At 38.9% G+C, this 20,494-nt stretch overlaps 1 protein-coding gene across 1 annotated transcript in view; it reads right to left on the bottom strand.

Annotated features, from left to right (window-relative positions):
- LOC105478478 (protein CC2D2B) overlaps positions 1 to 17,690 on the bottom strand; it is a 264,293-nt gene extending 246,603 nt beyond the window's left edge. Inside the window, 1 exon segment of the mRNA XM_071069392.1 lies at positions 13,168 to 17,690. Within this exon segment, the coding sequence (XP_070925493.1) occupies positions 13,168 to 13,330 (163 nt within the window). The 5' untranslated portion in view covers positions 13,331 to 17,690.
- Positions 17,691 to 20,494: the final 2,804 nt, after the last annotated feature.

Here is a 20,494-nt window from a genome sequence, read left to right on the forward strand (position 1 = left end):
TTTTCCTACATCAAAATGCCAGGAAGAATTGGATACTGTTTTGAAGAAGTGGACACTGTTGTTGTTTTTTTTTTTTTTTTTTTAAATGCCTACCTATGAAATAGAGAAGGCCTAATGCTACTTAGCCAAAATTTTTAGGAATCCTAAGAAAGTCCTAACATAGAAGGAAATAGAAAAACCTGGGTGTTATCCTATCTTGAAAATGGGACAAGCAAAGAAGGGGTTGGGAAAAGAGAATTAGAACAAGCTGATACACACATGCTCACACAAATCCAGACCAGTAGAACTTGTTTTTCTTTTTAGAAAGGGAGTAGCAAAGAAAAGAGTGCGTGTTTGCTCTGAAGCTCAGTCAAGATTTTGCCACTTTCCTTTGAAATGCCCCGTTGATGTGCCAGCCAAGGACCCTTAGAGACCTCCATTTGAAGCTGAAAGTACTTGAAGCCAATTAACAAAACAGATTTGCTTTCTAGTCTCATGTGACTCTGGGGTGGGTGACCTTTTGGAAATCATGGACAAAGTCTCCATTTAGAGCTCCTACAGAGTGATGACTCCACTATACAAATCATTGTGAATTAGGAAGCTTCCAAATTAAACTAGATTCAGCAAATAGAACAGCAACAATGGTAACAATGATACTCATAAAACTACATTTAGATGCTCTCAGAAACAGTTTACAAAATTCATTTATGTCCACTCTCTTTTTTGATCCTCAAAGAAACTCCCTAGGACACAAAGGGTACATACACTACACACACACACACAAACACACACACCACTCCCATTTTACAGGTGTGCAAAAGCTGAAGCTAAAGAGCAAAGCAACTTGCCCAACCTGTATGTGGCTGAGTGTAAAATTCAACCAAGGCTTCTACTTCCAGCTCAGTATCTTTTTAACCTAGACATTCTCCTCCCATGCCTCCATCCCATTATCCCCAAGAATCCTAAAACCAGTAGTGATCCAGATGACCAGGAGCTGAAAAAGCAGCCTTAGTACTTTCAGAGAAGCAATTCAAAAATAGATAAAAGAATAGAAAAACTGTTGAGGGTGAGGGAAAAGTATTGCTGAGATGAACTAACGCAGGATGAAGTCAATAAGGCAAGGGGGAAAATTCTCTCTCTTCTTTTTCCTTCACATCTTCCCTGTTCATCACCACCTAGCCTAGGCCCCAGGATTTCCTCAAATGGCCCTAACTCTTTTGCCCAATACTGGGTTGTTTTTACCAGGTTCACGTGATAGGCTCTGAAAATATTTTAGCTAAACCTTCTGATTAGCCAGGAGCACATTTCCATTTTTTTCTTGGAACTACTAGCCCCAGTTATATTCATTTTTACTACCTCCTTCGACACATGTTCCTTATATGACATAGTCTCTGCATCCTTCCCCATTCTGGACATACCCACCCAGTTAGTCAATATCTCACTTCAGATGTGATACGAAAAAGGAAATGAAAAGTGATTTTCAGTTCTTCACTCAATAAATCAACCAAAAAGTAAATAAATATATACTGAATCACAGGAAACATCTTAGAATGATAAAATACTCTATATAATTAATATATCTTAATAGGGCAATTTAAAAAGTGTTGTTGTAGGGGTAAACAAGGTGGTAAAAGTCAAGCACTTAGCACAGAGCCTGGCACATTAGTCTTTTACAGATCACTGCAAACCAATGCCTTCATGGCACTCTATCTGCAGTATTATCTTCAGCTCAGAGCAGTGTATTTTGGAAGTGGCATTAACAAATTGGAGGCAGAAGTTCTAAAGAAGAGAAAGGAGTTTCTACTCACAGAACTCTCATCAATAATTTGTCCCTTTCTGTTCACCCTTATCCAGCTCTGCCCTGCCTTGGTGAAGGCATAATGGGCTTGTTTCCTGAGGCTCTGTCTCACCTAATTCCTGGAATATATTATGGGCATTTTTGCGTTAGTGGAGAGCACCCGAAAACCCACCATCACTCCCATGCCTGGGGTCAAGTGTCCTGGAATGAATTTAACATCACCTATGGGAGAATCTGGGCAAACCTCCTTGGCTAAATCCATTCCAGAGTATATAACACAATTGTGAACTTCGGTCTGGCTACCAAGGTCCTGGCCCTCTTTTCGTTTCCACCCTTAAGACTACAACCTCACCTAAACTGTTGACCAAATTAGTAGGAGACTGGCTCCCTATGCTGATTTTTTTTTTTTTAATTTTTACGGGTACACAGTAGGTATCTATATTTATGGGGTACTTGAGATATTTTGTTACAGGCATGCAATGCATAACAATCACATCAGGATAAATGAGGCATCCACCACCTCAAGCATTTATCTTTTGTGTTACAATTAAATTGTACTCTTTTAGTTATTTTTAAATGTTCAATTAAATTATTATTTTCTATAGTTACCCTATTGCAAACCAGTGCAACAGGTTTGATAGCACCCTGTTGTGCTATCAAATACTAGCTCTTATTCATTCTTTCTAATTATTTTTTGTACTCACTACCCATCCCCTTTTCCACTCTACCCCAGCCCCTACTACCCTTCCTAGCCTCTAGTAACCATCCTTCCACTATCTCTCTCAGTTCAATTATTTTAATTTTTAGCTCCCACAAATAAGTGGGAACAAGTGAAGTTTGTCTTTATGTGCCTGACTTATTTCACTTAACATAATGACTTCCAATTCTATCCATGTTATTGCAAATGACAGGATTTTATTGTGTTTATGGCTGAATAGCAGTCCATTGTGTATATGTATCACATTTTCTTTATCCATTCATCTGTCGATGGACACTTAGGTTGCTTCCAAATCTTAGCTATTGTGAATAATGCTGCAATGGACATGGGTGGGCAGATAGCTCTTCTATATACAGATTTCCTTTCTTTTGGGTGTATACCTAGCCATGGAATTGCTGAATCGTATGCGTGCACTGGTTTTAGTCCACTCCTGTCACATAAGGTCTGAATTCAGTTTCCTATGTCTCCATGGTGCTAAGACAGACTTCCCTGACCAATGATTTGGACACAGACCAAGAATGTACTTCCCTGATGCCCCTACGGCTGGACCCCACAACTAGGATCAAAGTCCTTGAATACAGTCATGACCTGTATCAAACATGAGTTTGTTCGTCTACTGGACACAACGATCTGAACTGCCTGGGGCAGCTTCCTTTCAGTCTTCCATTTGCAAAGAACTTCAGGCATATTTCATGTCTATAGATATTCTATTTATACCAACAGGGAGAAGGGAAAAAATTACAAAAAGCAGACATATAGACTCATAAAGCAAAACAGTTTATAAAAGATTTAGTATAGTGGCAAATAGTTCTAAAAACTTTAATAGACCTTGAGGTCATTGCTGTTTTATAACTTCACTGATTCATTTTTGAATATAATATACAGTACATATTCATGTACTCATTCAATATGCATGTGTGCAGTGATTTGAATCATAGTTGCCTATAATATGCTTGGCACTGCCTATACAAATATAAATAAGATTCATATTTATAGGGCCACATATTTATTCATACTTAAAGGGCCACAAAAATTAATGTTCGATGGACATTTAGGTTGCTTCCAAATCTTAGCTATTGTGAATAGTGCTGCAATGAACATGGGAGGGCAGATGTTCAATATCATCACCTCAACCTATCAAATAAAAGTTTTTATGTTTGGTATGTTCTGTTAAAGATGAGAAGTATGCAATATACCTCAGTAGATTATATAATTCCATCCAACAACATCAGCTATAATTGGCATAAATTATAATATGTGAACTTCATTTCTCTGGGTAACAGCAGTATTAGGCTTGAGTCTGGTATTTAGGTCTGGAATATACCTCTGGCCCTACTAGTTGTATCAAACTAGCCACACTTCCTCACATCTAAATTGAGAATAACAGCAGTTCTCACCTCATAATGCTGTTATCAAAGTCAAATGAAATAATGTATACCAAGGGCTTAACATGGTGCCTGAAAAGCCCTCATTTACATTGTATTTTCCTTCTCAAATACACATGATAGTTTTTGTTTGTGCAATTTAAATTAAGATATTTCCAATTTTCAAATCACCTTAGCACCTCCACTTGGGCTTAATAGCTAAGGTTAAGTGAAAATGGCCTTGGAAAAAAAGACCCTATGAGATAAAAGCAGTAACCAGTAAGGACAACACACACACACAACCCTAACTAAAAAGGAGGTCAGTAGAAATAGGCAGCTCAGAGTCCTAGAAAATTTGTGAGAAACATCAAAACTATCACTTGCTAGGAAAAGAAGTTGCAGCACATGAAACTCCTCAAATTGGAACTAAGCCAACTCCAGGATGCATTAATAAAATGACAGTATCCCATTTGAGGTTAAGTCTTTCAGAGCATATCTGGACCCTATGTTAAGTTATAGACACACACTTAAAGTGAGACTTTGACAGGACATGGTCCAAAGCATTCCAAAAACATTAGCCAAGCAGAATTTCACAAAGATGCAGAATAAAGTAGGCAGAACCAGGCCTCTTCAGGCTGGGGAATGGCAGATGTGGAGGAATCATGGGAATATCATTTCAAATATTTGAGGGACTATCTCCTATGGAAGGAGATGTAGAAAGGGGAAAGGATCTCTATGGTCTACAGGACAGAACTAGTTCTAATGACAGTGGAAAGATAAAGGGAAGGAGAAAGACTTTAATTCAACTTGGAAAAATTCCAACAAAGTTATCTAATATAGTGAGACAAGTGTTGGGGTTGGAGTTGGGGAGGTGGTGAGGAGAGATTTTAAGGATTCAACAGAGAATCCAACTAGATTAAGAAGCTGGACTGTGGATTTGGCTGGTCTGTAACCAGTAATTTTGGTCTATGACCAACAATTTTTTCAGCTGCCCATGGTAAGATAAATAAAACAGTGATACACTCTCTAAGACCCATTAACTATAAAACAAGGATAATAATATCAACCTGATAGAACTAAGTGAAGATTAAATAAGATAATATGTGAAAAGGTCTTCAACATGAAAGATATAAATGAAAATTTTAAAACACAGTTAAAAAAACAGAGGAAACAAAGAAGAAAACATTAATTACTATCATCAGAGAGAGGAGAAAATATTGCATCCATGAGACCAAAAAAGTGTACAATTGTATTTAAAGAAAATATCAGAAAATAAAAACAAGCTTTTAGATATATAAACAGTAATAATCAAAAATAAGAAATTTTAACAAAAAAGTTAAAATATAAGGTTGAGGACATATCCTAAAAAGTAGAGCAAAATGTCAAATTTTATCCATTGCATTCTAGCCAACAGTTGGGGAATATTAGTTTCCCCACATCTTCAACAACGCTGGATATTAAGAAAAAAATCTTTGCTTTTGGGCATGTGAAAAATAGTACCTCATTGTTTTAGTTTACTTTGTTTGCCTACCAGTGAAGTTGGATATTTTCTCGTATCTTTAGCCATTGACACTTCCTCACCTACAAACCACCTGTTGACCTCTAACAAGAGTCAAGTCAACTGCCTGGGTCTTGTCAGTTTTCTTTTCCCTGTGTGTCATTAGAAACATCTTGGTTCCAAGATGGCCGAATAGGAACAGCTCCAGTCTGCAGCTCCCAAGTGTGATCAACACAGAAGACGGGTGATTTCTGCATTTCCAACTGAGGTACCTGGTTCATCGCATTGGGACTGGTTGGACGATGGGTGCAGCCCACTGAGGGCGAGCCAAAGCAGGGTGGGGCATCACCTCACCCAGGAAGTGCAAGGGGTCGGGGATTTCCCTTTCCTAGCCAAGGGAAGCCATGGCAGACAGTACCTGGAAAAACAGGACACTCCTGCCCTAATACTATGCTTTTCCAATGGTCTTAGCAAATGGCACACCAGGAGATTATATCCAGCGCCTGGTTCAGTGGATCCCATGCCCACAGAGCCTTGCTCACTGCTAGCGCAGCAGTCTGAGATCAACTCAGACTGCAGGGGCATCTACCATTGCTGAGGCTTGAGTAAGTAAACAAAGCGGCCTAGAAGCTCCAACTGGGCAGAGCCCACCACAGCTCAGCAAGGGGCGCTGCCTCTGTAGTCTCCACCTCTAGGGGCAGGGCATTGCTGAACAAAAGGCAGCAGACAACTTCTGCAGACTTAAACGTCCCTGTCTGACAGCTCTGAAGACAGCAGTGGTTCTCCCAGCATGGTGTTTGAGCTCAGAGAATAGACAGACTGCCTCCTCAAGTGGGTCCCTGACCCCCATGTAGCCTAACTGGGAGATACCTCCCAGTAGGGGTTGACTGACACCTCATACAGGCAGATGCCCCTCTGGGACGAAGCTTGCAGAGGAAGGATCAGGCAGCAATATTTGCTGTTCTGCAATATTTGCTGTTCTGCAGCCTCCGCTGGTGATACCCAGGCAAACAGGGTCTGATCTGGAGTGGACTCCAGCAAACTCCAACAGACCTGCAGTTCAGGGACCTGACTGTTAGAAGGAAAACTAACAAACAGAAAGGAATAGCATCAACATCAACAAAAAGGATATCCACACGAAAACCTCATCTGTAGGTCACCAACATCAAAGACCAAAGGTAGATAAAACCACAAAGATGGGGAGAAACCAGAGCAGAAAAGCTGAAAATTCTAAAAACCAGAGCTCCACTTCTCCTCCAAAGGATTGCAGCACCTTGCCAGCAAAGAACAAAGCTGGATGGAGAATGACTTTGACGAGCTGACAGAAGTAGGCTTCAAAAGGTCGGTAATAACAAATTTCTCCAAGCTAAAGGAGCATGTTTGAACCCATCGCAAGGAAGCTAAAAACCTTGAAAAAAAAATAGATGAATGGCTCTCTAGAATAAACAGTGTAGAAAAGACCTTAAATGACCTGATGGAGCTGAAAACCATGGCAAGAGAACTATGTGACCCACACACAAGCTTCATTAGCCAATTTGATCAAGTGGAAGAAAGGGTATCAGTGATTGAAGATCAAATTAATGAAATGAAGCAAGAAGAGAAGTTTAGAGAAAAAAGAGTAAGAAGAAATGAACAAAGCCTCCAAGAAATATGGGACTATATGAAAAGACCAAATCTACATTTGATTGGTGTACCTAAAAGTGACGGGGAGAATGGAATCAAGTTGAAAAACACTCTTCAAGATGTCTTATCCAGGAGAACTTCCCCAATCTAGCAAGGCAGGCCAACATTCAAATTCAGGAAATACAGAGAATATCACAAAGATACTCCTCAAGAAGAGCAACCCCAAGACACATAATCGTCAGATTCACCAAGGTTGAAATTAAGGAAAAAATGTTAAGGGCAGCCAAAGAGAAATGTCGGGTTACCCACAAAGGGAAGCCCATGAGACTCACAGCAGATCTCTTGGCAGAAACTCTACAACCCAGAAGAGAGTGGGGGCCAGTATTCAACATTCTTAAAGAAAAGAATTTTCAACTGAGAATTTCATATCCAGTCAAACTAAGCTTCATAAGTGAAGAAGAAATAAAATCCCTTACAGACAAGCAAACACTGAGAGATTTTGTCACCAACAGGCCTGCGTTACAAGAGCTCCTGAAGGAAGCACTAAACATGGAAAGGAACAACCTGTACCAGCCACTGCAAAAACATGCCAAATTGTAAAGACCATTGATGCGAGGAAGAAACTGCATCAACTAATGGGCAAAATAACCAGCTAACATCATAATGACAGGATCAAATTCACACATAACAATATTAACCTTAAATGTAAATGGGCTAAATGCTCCAATTAAAAGGCACAGACAGGCAAATTGGATAAAGAATCAAGACCCATCAGTGTGCTGTATTCAGGAGGCCAATCTCATATGCAAGGAATGCATATGGGCTCAAAATAAACGGATGGAGGAAGATCTACCAAGCAAATGGAGAGCAAAAAAAAAGCAAGGGTTGCAATCCTTGTCTCTGATAAAACAGACTTTAAAGCAACAAAGATCAAAAGAGATGAAGGCGGCCATTACGTAACGGTAAAAGGATAAATTCAACAAGAAGAGTTAAGTATCCTAAATATATATGCACCCAATATAGGAGCACCCAGATTCATAAAGCAAGTCCTTAGAGACCTACAAAGAGACTTAGACTCCCACACAATAAAAATGGCAGACTTTAACACACACCCCACTGTCAATATTAGACAGATCAATGAGACAGAGGGTTAACAAGGATATCCAGGACTTGAACTCAGCTCTGCACCAAGCAGACCTAATAGACACCTACAGAACTCTCCACCCCAGATCAACAGAATATACCAATGACAAAAATCACATGATTATCTCAATAGATGCAGAAAAGGTCTTCGACAAAATTCAACAGCCTTTCATGCTAAAAACTCTCAATAAACTAGGTGTTGATGGAATGTATCTCAAAATAATATGAGCTATTTATGACAAATCCACAGCCAATATCATACTGAATGGGCAAAACCTGGAAGCATTCCCTTTGAAAACTGGCACAAGACAGGGATGCCCTCTCTCTCACCACTCCTATTCAACTAGTGTTGGAAGTTCTTGCCAGGGCAATCAGGCAAGAGAAAGAAATAAAGCGTATTCAATTAGGAAAAGAGGAGGTCAAATTTTCCCTGTTTGCACATGACATGATTGTATATTTAGATAACCCCATCGTCTCAGCCCAAAATCTCCTTAAGCTGATGAGCAACTTCAGCAAAGTCTCAGGAAACAAAATTAATGTGCAAAAATCACAAGCATTCTTATACACCAATAACAGACAAACAGAGAGCCAAATCATGAGTGAAGTCCCATTCACAATTGATACAAAGAGAATAAAATACCTAGAAATCCAACTTACAAGGGATGTAAAGGACCCCTTCAAGGAGAACTACAAACCACTGCTCAACAAAATAAAAGAGGACATAAACAAATAGAAGAACATTCCATGCTCATGGATAGGAAGAATCAATATCGTGAAAATGGCCATACTGCCCAAGGTAATTTGTAGATTCAATGCCATCCCCATCAGGCTACCAATGACTTTCTTCACAGAATTGGAAAAAAACTACTTTAAAGTTCCTATGGAACCAAATAGAGCCCACATTGCCAAGACAATCCTAAGTCAAAGGAACAAAGCTGGAGGCATCACGCTCCCTGACTTCAAACTGTACTACAAGGCTACAGTAACCAAAACAGCATGGTAATGGTACCAAAACAGAGAGACAGACCAATGGAACAGAACAGAGGCCTCGGAAATAACACCACACATCTGCAACCATCTGATCTTTGACAAACCTGACAAAAACAAGAAATGGGGAAAAGATTCCCTATTTAATACATGGTGCTGGGAAAACTGGCTAGCCACATGGAGAAAGTGAAACTGGATCCCTTCCTTACACCTTATACAAACATTAATTCAACATGGATTAAACACTTAAATGTTAGACCTAAAATCATAGAAACTCTAGAAGAAAACCTAGGCAATATGATTCAGGACATAGGCATGGGCAAGGACTTCAAGACTAAAACACCAAAAGCAATGGCAACAAAAGCCAAAATAGACAAATGGGATCTAATTAAACTAAAGAGCTTCTGCACAGGAAAAGAAACTACCATGAGAGTGAACAGGCCACCTACAGAATGGGAGAAAATTTTTGCAATCTGACAAAAGGCTAATATCCAGAATCTACAAAGAACTTAAACAAATTTACGAGAAAAATACAAACAACCCCATCAAAAAGTGGGCAAAGGGTATGAACAGACACTTCTCAGAAGAAGACATTTATGCAGCCAACAGACACATGAAAAAATGCTCATCATCACTGGCCATTAGAGAAATGCAAATCAAAACCACAATGAGATACCATCTCACACCAGTTAGAATGGCTATCATTAAAAAGTCAGGAAACAACAGATGCTGGAGAGGATGTGGAAAAATAGGAACGCTTTTACACTGTTGATAGGAGTGTAAACTAGTTCAACCATTGTGGAAGATAGTGTGGCAATTCCTCAAGGATCTAGAACTAGAAATACCATGTGACCTAGCAATCCCATTACTGGGTATCTACCAAAGGATTATAAATATAATGCTACTATAAAGACACATGCACATGTATGTTCATTGCAGCATTATTCGCAATAGCAAAGACTTGGAACCAACCCAAATGTCCATCAGTGATAGGCTGGATTAAGAAAATGTGGCACATATACACCATGGAATACTATGCAGCCATAAAAAAGGATGAGTTCATGTCCTTTGCAAAGGCATCGATGCAGCTGGAAACCATCATTCTGAGCAAACTATCATAAGGACAGAAAGCCAAACACCACATGTTCTCACTCATAGGTGGGAATTGAACAATGAGAACACTTGGACACAGGGCAGAGAACATCACACCCCAGGACCTATCATGGGGTGGGGGGGCAGGGGGAGGGATAGCATTAGGAGAAATACCTAATGTAAATGATGAGCTAATAGGTGTAGCAAACAAACATGGCACATGTATACCTATGTATCAAACCTGCATATTTTATACATGTACCCTAGAACTTAAAGTATAATTAAAAAAACAAAATCTTTGATAGCCAGGCATGGTGGCTCATGCCTGTAATCCCAGCACTTTGGGAGGCTGAGGTGAGACAATTGCTTGAGGCCAGGAGTTCAAGACCAGCCTGAGCCCCATAGTGAGATCTCATCTCTACAAAAAAATTAAAAATTCACCAGGCATGGTGTCATGCACTTGTAGTCCCTGCTACTCAAGAGGCTGAGGCAGAAGTGAGCCATGATCACATCACTGCACTCCAGCCTGGGTGACAGAGTGAGACTCTGTCTCCAAAAAAAAATAAAAAGAAAAAGAAGCATCTTTGAGTAGTATAGATGTAATATGTGAGGAGGGTTTTTGGAATAGGCAATAAAACAGAAATATATCAAGGCCTCTGAAACACTGTTATATGAAAACCCAGCAACTGAGTGGAGAACGGCCTACTTATACCACTGAGCAATTAGGAAGCATCTGAGTAATTAGTTGCTGTTTTTGATTTAACAATTGATTTGTTAGTTTGGATGTAAAAAGAAGAAGTTTTCATGATTGCTTTAAATGTTTGTGTAGGCTGGGGACTTCACAACTCCAGGGGTGTTATTTACACCCTAGACCATCTGGATACCACTGGAGTTATGCCCCAACAATCTACCGGTTGTATGCAGCAGACCTGGTTGGGTACGTAGGAGTCACGGACAGGCCTTTCAGAATCTACCATGGAGATAAATTGCAATATTTTCTGTAACATGTCCTCAATATCTAAGATCATTTTACGTATTAGGATGAATCATAAGAAACTGCCAAGATGACAATTTTTGACTTACAAAACTGTCCATTTCAAATTGTTCAACCTAATAAATATTTGTAAAATCCAATATTTGTAAAATGGGATATTGCAGGTTAAGAATTGGACAAATTAGCATTACCTTTTAAGAGTTTCTCAGTTATCGAGGAGCCAGCAGTTCAACTTGCTCTAATGTGTGGGCCTTGCTGTGTATGGGTTGGGGTGAGTCACAGTAAAACAGAAGCAGTATAGGATGGGGATGAAGGCTTTCATCAATCACTGGAGTTCACTGAAAGATGACTTTCCTATAATTTTATTGAGCTTTGCTTTACTGAACTTCGCAGATACTGCATTTTTTACAAATTAAAGGTTGCGGTGACCCTGTGTCAAGCAAAGCTATTGGCTCCACTTTTTCAAGAGCGTATGCTCACTTTCTGTCTCTGTAATATATTTTGGTAATTCTTGCCATATTTAAAACTTTTTCATTATTATTAGACCTGTTATGTAGATCTGTGATGAGTGATCTTTGATGTCACTATTGTCACTGTTTTGGGATGCCATGAACTGTACCATGTAAGACGGCAAATTTAATAAATGTAGTGTGTGTTCTGACTGCTTCACTACCATGTTTCCTTGTCTCCACCATTCTCCTCGGGCTTCCCTATTCCCTGAGACATAACATATCAAAATTAGGCCTGTTAATAATGCTACAATGACCACTAAGTGTTCAAGTGAAAGGAAGAGCCATACATCTCTCACTCGAAGTCAAAAGCTAGAAATGATTAAGCTTACCGAGGAAGGCATGTCAAAAGCTGAGATGGGCTGAAAGCTAAGCTTCTTGCATAAAACAGCCAGGTTGTGAGCACAAAGAAAAATTATTTTAAAAAAGTAAACACACTACTACAGTGAACACACAAATGATGAGAAAGACAAACTTATTGCTGATACGGAGAAAGTCTGAGTGGTCTGGATAGAAGATCAAACCAGCCACAACATTCCCTTAAGCCAAAGCCTAGGGCTTTGACCAGAGCAAGACCTGAACTCCCTTCAGTTCTATGAAGGCTGAGAGACGTGAGGAAGCTGAAGAAAAGTCAGAAGCCAGCAGAAGTTAGTTCATGAGGTTTAAGAAAAGAAGCCAATTCTGTAATGTAAAAGTGCAAGATGAAGCAGCAAGTGCTGATGGAGAAGCTGCAGCAAGGTATCCAGAAAAGCATGCTAAGATCATTGATGAAGGTGGCTACATGAAACAACAGACTTTCAATGTAGATGAAATAGCTTTCTTTTGGAAGAAGATGCCATCTAGAACTTTCACAGCTAGAGAGGTGAAATGCCTGGCTTCAAAGCTTCAAAGGACAGGATGACTCTCTTGTTAAAGGATAATGAAGCTGGTGACTTTAAGTTTAAGCCATTACTAATTGACCATTCTAAAAATCCTAGGGCCTTTAAGAATTATGTTAAATCTGCTCTGCCTGTGCTCTATAAATGGAACAAAAAAGGCTGGATGACCATAAATCTGTTACAGTATGGTTTACTGAATATTTTAAGCCCACTGTTGATGTCTGCTTCTCAGAAAAAAATGTTCCTTTCAAAATATTACTGTCCATTGACAATGCACCTGGTCATCCAAGAGCTCTGATGAAGATATACAAGAAGATAAATGTTTTCATGCCTGCTAATACAACATCCATTCTGCAGCCTATGGTTCAAGGAGTGCTATGGTTTGGATATTTGTCTCCTCCAAGCCTCTCACTGAAATTTTATCCCCAGTGTTAGAGGTGGGGCCAAATGGAAGGTGTTAGGTCATGGGGGCAGATCCCTCATGCATAGATCAATGACCTTCTTTGGGGGTGAGTGAGTTCTTACTCTATTAGTTCCCATGAGAGCTAGTTGTTACAAAGAGGCTAGCACCGGCCCCTCCATACCTTGCTTCCTCTCCCACCATGTGATCGCTGCATACTCTGGCTCCTCTTCACCTTCCTCCAGCAGTGAAAGCAGCCTGAAACCCTCGCCAGATGCCCAGTCTTTAGCTTTCAAGTCATCAGAATTGTGAGCCAAATAAACTTTTCTTTCTTTATAAATTTCCATGTCTCTGGTATTCCTTTATAGCAACACAAAACAAAGTAATTTTGACTTTCAAGTCTTATTTAAGAAATACATTTAGTAAGGTATTATACTTATAAATACATTTAGTAAGGTATGTATAAAAATATTATACGTAATGATTTTTCTGATGGACCTGGGCAAAGTAAATTGAAAGCCTTCTGGACAAAAATTACCATTCTAGGTGCCATTAAGAATATTCATGATTCACGGGAGGAGGTCAAAATACCAACATTAACAGGAGTTTGGAAGAAGTTGACCCCAACCCTCAGGAATGACTTGGAGGGGCTCAAGACTTCAACAGAGAAAGTGACTGCAGAAGTGATGGAAACAGCAGGAGAACTAGAATTAAAAGTGGAGCCTGAAGATGTGAATGAATGACTGCAGTCTTGTGATGAAACTTGAACAGGTGTCAAGTTGCTTCTTATGGATGAGCAGAGAAAGTAGTTTCTTGAGATGGAATCTACTCCTGGGGAAGATACTGTGAACATTGTTGAAATGATAGCAAAGGATTTACAATATTACTTAAACTTGCTCAATGAAACAGCAGACGTGCTTGAGGAGGATTGACTCCAATTTTGAAAGAAGTTCTACTGTTAGTAAAATGTTATCAAACAGCACCACATGCTACAGAGAAATCTGTGATAAAAAGAAGAGTCATTCAATGTGACAAACATCATTATTGTCTTCTTTTAATACACTGTCATAGTCACTCCAACCTTCAGCAATCAACACCTGATAAGTCAGCAGCATAAACATCAAGGCAAGACTCTCCACCAGCAAAAAGAGTACCACTCACTGAAGGTTCAGATGATTGTTAGCATTTTTTTAGCAATAAAGTACTTTTAATTAAGGTGCATTGATTTTTAGACATAATGCTATTGTACACTTAATGATACAGTATCATGTAAACATAACTTTTATATGCACTGGGAAACCAAAAATTCATATTACTCTTTTAATCATATTACTTCCTTTGTAGCGGTCTGGAACAAAACTTGCAATAACTTTGAAGTATGTCTGTACTACAGTGAGTAAGATTTTAGAGAGAAAATATATGACCAGTAAAGCTAAAAAGAAGTCAGGAAAACTCCAGGAAGCCTTCAGATACATGAAGGAATATCTAATGGATGGTTGTTCTTCACTAACGGGAAAACATTTGTACTCCTAAAGAGGGAATGTATCTGAGAAGCACATCTTCTCTCATGAAAAAGGACATCTCTAATTGTTCAGAGTTCATGCTTAGAGATACACTGGGGGACTAGTTTGGGATAAGTGGGAGCCAAGAGTTTTCAGGAAAAAGTTAAATGTCATCAAGGTCCAAGGAATCATATGGAACATCACTAAAAGGAGGTTGAAATGCTATAGAATGCATGGTAGCAAGAAAAGGAGAGGGGCTTTTTCAAAACAGGCAAGGGAACTGGACACACTCAGCCACCAACCAGTTGTGCAATATGAGCACATTCCTTCCCACCTCAGGACTTCAATGTTTCTCACTCATACACTGCTGAAATTTGGAAAGAAATTTGGAAATTCTACTTTTAGGAATTGATCCTAAAGGAATTGGTCCTAAAGAAATTGTCAAAGATGTGAAATGAGGTTAATCCACAGAAGTTATAATATAATTATATATTTGGAAAATAACTTGCAAATGTTTTTGAAAAACAATTTGGAAAATAATTGGAAGTTTCCCAAATGCTTCCCAAAAGGAAATGGTTAAATAGACATATGGTACATATTCAAATGATGGAATATTATATGCAGCCATTAAAAGATCGTATGGTAAAAGCCACTCAATTGTCACGACAAACTGTAAAGTAAAATTGAGGATTACAATTGGTATGCATAACGTGGCTCCAAATTTGTAGAAAATAAATACAAAAAAAAAATAAAAAGTAAGCCAAAGAGAGGGAACAAGAGAAAGACTAAAAAGTCATATGACAGAGTTACAAGTAGTAAACTTACACAAATTTTTATTTTCTTATTTATTCTTTATATATTCTAAATTTTGTTATAAACCTGTATTATTTTTGTAATTAAAACAGATAGCAAATGTAATTAATTTCATTTTAATTAAGAGATTTGAGGATATTTAAGTGTCTTCCAGCACCAAAATCCACTGAGTCTTTTTAAAATGCCAAATGCAGATACGTACACCACATTTGAAATGTGATCTTCTACTCCTCCCCAGCCCTAATCCTCCATTAGTTTTGCAAACAGATCTGCTCTCTGAAGTCATAAGGCAGTTCTGGGAAGAGTAACATACTGTCACCTGGAGTTTGGGCTGTCTCTTCACAATCTGAATCTTAGAGCAAGCTTTTTGAGAAAAACACAATTGAAAAAGACCATACTTCCTGCCCTGAAAGGCCTCTGGCTTTTCTTTCACAGAAAATGTCTGCAGTTTGGATAGACATCAGCACCAGGAAGTTACACACCTTTCTGTAAATATTTCCATCCCTAAAAGACTTCCTCTACTTGTGAAATCTTTACTAACAACCTTCAACATTCACTATGCCAAATGCCAGGGTCAATTTTCAGTTTCATATTTTACCCATGAGCAGCATTAGACTCAGTTAGACCCAGTTGAAACACTTTTCTCTGATGGCTCCCAGGACACCATACTCACCTACCTAGTTTATCCCCCTTCCCCCACTCCAACACTCTCTCTCTCTCTCTCTCTCTCTCTCTCTCTCAACCTTCTTGGACGGTTTCTCATCCTGTACCCAACCTTTAAAGTTGGAGCATCTGGCTTAGTGCTTAGAGCATTGTTGTTGCTGTTTTTTCTAGTTACGCTCACTTACCCAGTCTCATTGGATTTAAATCCTGTCTCACTCAGTTTAAACACCACCTGATGACCTAAATTTATATCTCAAGCCAGTCTTCTTCCCCAAACTCCAAATTTGTATATCCTTCTGCTCTCTTTGAAAGACCCATGTCAAACAGGCATCTGAAAATTAACACACCCAAAACTGAGATCCTGATCTTCCCACTCAAAGCTATTACTCCTACAGTCGTCTCATCTCAAGGCAACTCCATCCTTCAGTTTCTTGGAAGGCCCAAAACCTTGGAGTCAAGTTTCCTTCTCTCTTGTTTCCCATTCAAATCCAACTAGCAGATTTTATTGGCTCTACTAGGTCCAAAATCCAATCACTTTTCACCACATCCACTGCTACTATCTAGAAATGGACACCATCATCTTTTACCTGTATTACTGCAGTAGTCTCCCAACTAGTCTCTCTTCTTCTGCTCATATCCCTTTATGTCTATTCTCTACAATGCAGCCAGAGTGATCCTATTAAAACGTGAATTGGATAAAGTCACTCCTGTGCTCAACACTCACAGTGGTTTCCCATTGCTCTGTAAGTAAAAGTCGAAGGCTATATAGTGGTCTGCAGGATGCTAGACATTCTGTTTAGGCCAAACCTACCTCTCAGCTCTCACCTCCTTGCTTTCTCCACTCCAACCACACTGGATTCTTTGTTGTTTCTTAAACACCTAATTTCTCCCCAGAATTTTGTACATGTTGGTTCCTCTGCGTGGAATGTTCTTCAAAGAAACAGCCACATTAGCAGCCATATGCTACCTACCACAAGTCTAAAGAGATCATAGAAATGATATCCAACAAAGGCTCAGGAAAACTGCTAAGCAGTGGAACAGGAGCTCACTCCCTAATTCAATAGAGGTTTGCTCTCAGTGGGGAAGGAACAAAGGCTCATTCCTGAATGCCTTTATGCCTCTGGATAACCATATTGATAAAGCTCTGACAGCCCTAGTAACTTTATCTTCTGGAACGTGACTACTGTACATGGCGAGAAGACTTTCGCCTTCTTTCTTGGATCTGAGTGAACTTTTCTGCTCAGAGGATTTAGATGTCTCCTCATATTCAGATGGGGATCTAGCATTTGGTGATTGCATTTTTCCAAGATCTGAACAGAACCTGAGGGAGCCATGGGTAGACTATGCATTCTATCCATATCTAACGTTAGACTGGGATAAATCTCCCCCAATACATCCTTAAATACTTTTTAGGATAGGTGAAAAACACATTCATCCATACATACATACAAAAGGAATCTCTTTTCTTTCAAGGATAAGGCCTTAGATTAAATAAATTTGCAAGAAAATAGAAAGAACAATGAAGGAAAAGCTTGCCTCTAAAATAGATATGAGGCAGGAATAAGATGGAAATCTTTTGTTTTTTTTGAACTCTGTACAAGAGGATGTTGCCATAAACAAGCTAAAATAAAAGATTTCATGGAAGCCAAAAACATTGTAACTGAATGAAAGTTTATACTGGAGATAGTTAAGGAAAATTGAATCAGTGATATAGAGGAAATTCTTAGGAAAATAGTCTCAGAATGCAATGAAGAATAAATGAAGAAAATGAAAGGAATAAAGAAGGAAGGAGAAAGAAAAGAAAGAAAGAAAGAAAGAAAGAAAGAAAGAAAGAAAGAAAGAAAGAAAGAAAGAAAGAAAGAAAGAAAGAAAGAAAGAAAGAAAGAAAGGCAGACAAAGAGAAAAGAAAAGAAAAAAGAAAAGAATGAGAGAAAAAGAGAGAGAGGGAGGGAGGGAGGGAAGGAAGGAAGGAGGGAAGAAGGGAGGGAGGGTGGAAGGTAGGCAGGCAGGCCTCAGGCAGGCAATTTAGAGATAAGAGATTCAAATAATAGGTCCCTGAAGAAGAAAAACAAACAAAGGAAACAGGAGCATTAATCAAAGTTGTGACAGAAGAAATCTTTCTTGCTCCTAAATAAGTCCTAAATTTGGAAATCAAGAGGGTTTACCATATTCCAGGCAAAAATTTTTGAAAGGAAGTCTATATCCAGTTGTCTTATTGTGAAAGTTGTAAACTTCAGAAATGAGGAACAAAAACCATTCAGGCTAAAAAACAGTTGTCCTCAACTTCTGAGTCTGTTTTGTGCTGTTACAACAGACTGAGTCATTTATAAACAACAGAAGTTTATTTGGCTCACAGTTCTGTTGGCTGGGAAGTTCCAGATCAAGGGGCCAGCATCTGGCAAGGGCCTTCTTGCTGTGTCATCCCATGGCAGAAAGCAAAGGGCAAGAGAGCATAAGAGCAAGAGATCAAACTCACAGCTTCAAGTCCTTTTATTATTGGCATTGATCCATTCATGAGGGAGGAGCCCTCATGACCCAAACACCTCCCAGTAGGTCTTGCCTCCCAACACTGTTATATTGGGGATTAAGTTTTGAACATATGCTTTTAGGGGGACATATTCAAACTATAGCAATTTCTTTACAGCATCAAACTTCTCAAGACAATGGAGGAATATTTCCAATGACTTGAGGGGGAAAGATTGCTATATTTAAGAGAAGTTGTCTCTCTTTTATAACACTGATTCCCTTTCTAAAAAATTAATATGCTTACTAAACCATTATGAAAGGAATCAAGATTAGGGACCCAAGAATGGGGAAAGGCATAGTGAGATAAGAACTATATTAAAATTCATTAAATTCATGGAGGGATGAGTTTGATTATTAATATCCAAACAAAGAGAAAAACATCCTGTGAAATAAATGACTAATATAATTTTTACTATTTGAATTTATAACATTGTCAAATTAAATATTTAAAATAAGAAAAAGGAGGACACAGGGACACAAAAACTCTTAATCCTTCTCTCATAATGGGGTCAAAAATTACTAACTTCACTTCGATATTAAGATAAATTTAAGCTCAGGAATGCTTTCTTTTTTTTTTTTTTTTTTTTTTGAGATGGAGTCTCGCTCTGTCTCCCAGGCTGGAGTGCAGTGGTGTAATCTCAGTTCACTCAAGCTCTGCCTCCGAGGTTCCTGTCATTCTCCTGCCTCAGTCTCCCGAGTAGCTGGGACTATAGGCGGCCACCACGCCCAGGTAATTTTGTGTTTTCTTTTTGTATTTTTAGTAGAGATGGAGTTTCACCATGTTAGCCAGGATGGAATGATTTTCTTTTATTTCCATAGCCTGAGCAACATAACAAGACCCTGTGTCTACAAAACATAAAAAAATCAGCTGGGTATGGTAGTGCACGCCCATAGCCCTAGCTACTCGGAAGGCTGAGGCAGAAGGATCACCTGAGCCCGGGAGTTCAAGGTTACAGTGAGCTATGATTATGCTACTGCACTCCAGCCTGGGTGACAGAGCAAGACCTTGACTCAAAAAAAAAAAAAAAAAAAAAGATTGCTACAAGTACAATTAAAAATAAGATGTCCATTATTCACAGCTTTGTGGAAATATAAAAACAAATAACAAAGTCTAGAGTCTGTAGAGTAAAAAGCATAACAGACAAAAATTAAACACTAAAGAGAATAAAATGAAAAAAGGCAGGTAAAATAAATGTGCACTGTTTAAATTCCTCTATTAAAACAGAGAATCAAATTGGATTTAGAAAGATTAAAAACAGACAAAACATATCAGCCAAATGGGGGGGGGGGAACAGAATTTAAGACTAAAAAAGTAGATAAAAATGAGTTATTTCAATTTTATCAAAATATGAACTGCAAAAACATACAAAACATGAGTAGAGGTAAATAGACAACAGACAATTGTATTGAATTAAATGAATCTTAATTGCATTAAGAGCATGAAGTCACTATTATTTGAAGCACTGTTAAAGAATCTAAGAACTGCCGGGCGCGGTGGCTCACGCCTGTAATCCCAGCACTTTGGGAGGCCGAGGCGGGCGGATCACGAGGTCAGGAGATCGAGACCATCCTGGCTAACACGGTGAAACCCCGTCTCTACTAAAAATGCAAAAAATTAGCCGGGCGAGGCGGCGGGCGCCTGTAGTCCCAGCTACTCGGGAGGCTGAGGCAGGAGAATGGCGTGAACCCGGGAGGCGGAGCTTGCAGTGAGCCGAGATCGCGCCATTGCACTCCAGCCTGGGCGACTAAGCGAGACTCTGTCTCAAAAAAGAAAAAAAAAAAAAAAAAAAAAAGAATCTAAGAACTTATGAGGAATACAGTATTGAGGGTAATTGAGGTTAAAAGTAAATCTGTAACAATTGTTTCACCAATTAACAAAATTTGATTATAGACTACAATAGAAAGTATTCTATCAGTGTTAGATTTCCTGAGTTTGATTACTGTACTGTGGTTATATAAGAGAATATCTTTGTTCTTGGGAAATACATACTGAAATCTTTAGGGGTA

Source organism: Macaca nemestrina, chromosome 9 (assembly GCF_043159975.1).
Source record: "Macaca nemestrina isolate mMacNem1 chromosome 9, mMacNem.hap1, whole genome shotgun sequence".
Classification (NCBI taxonomy): domain Eukaryota; kingdom Metazoa; phylum Chordata; class Mammalia; order Primates; family Cercopithecidae; genus Macaca; species Macaca nemestrina.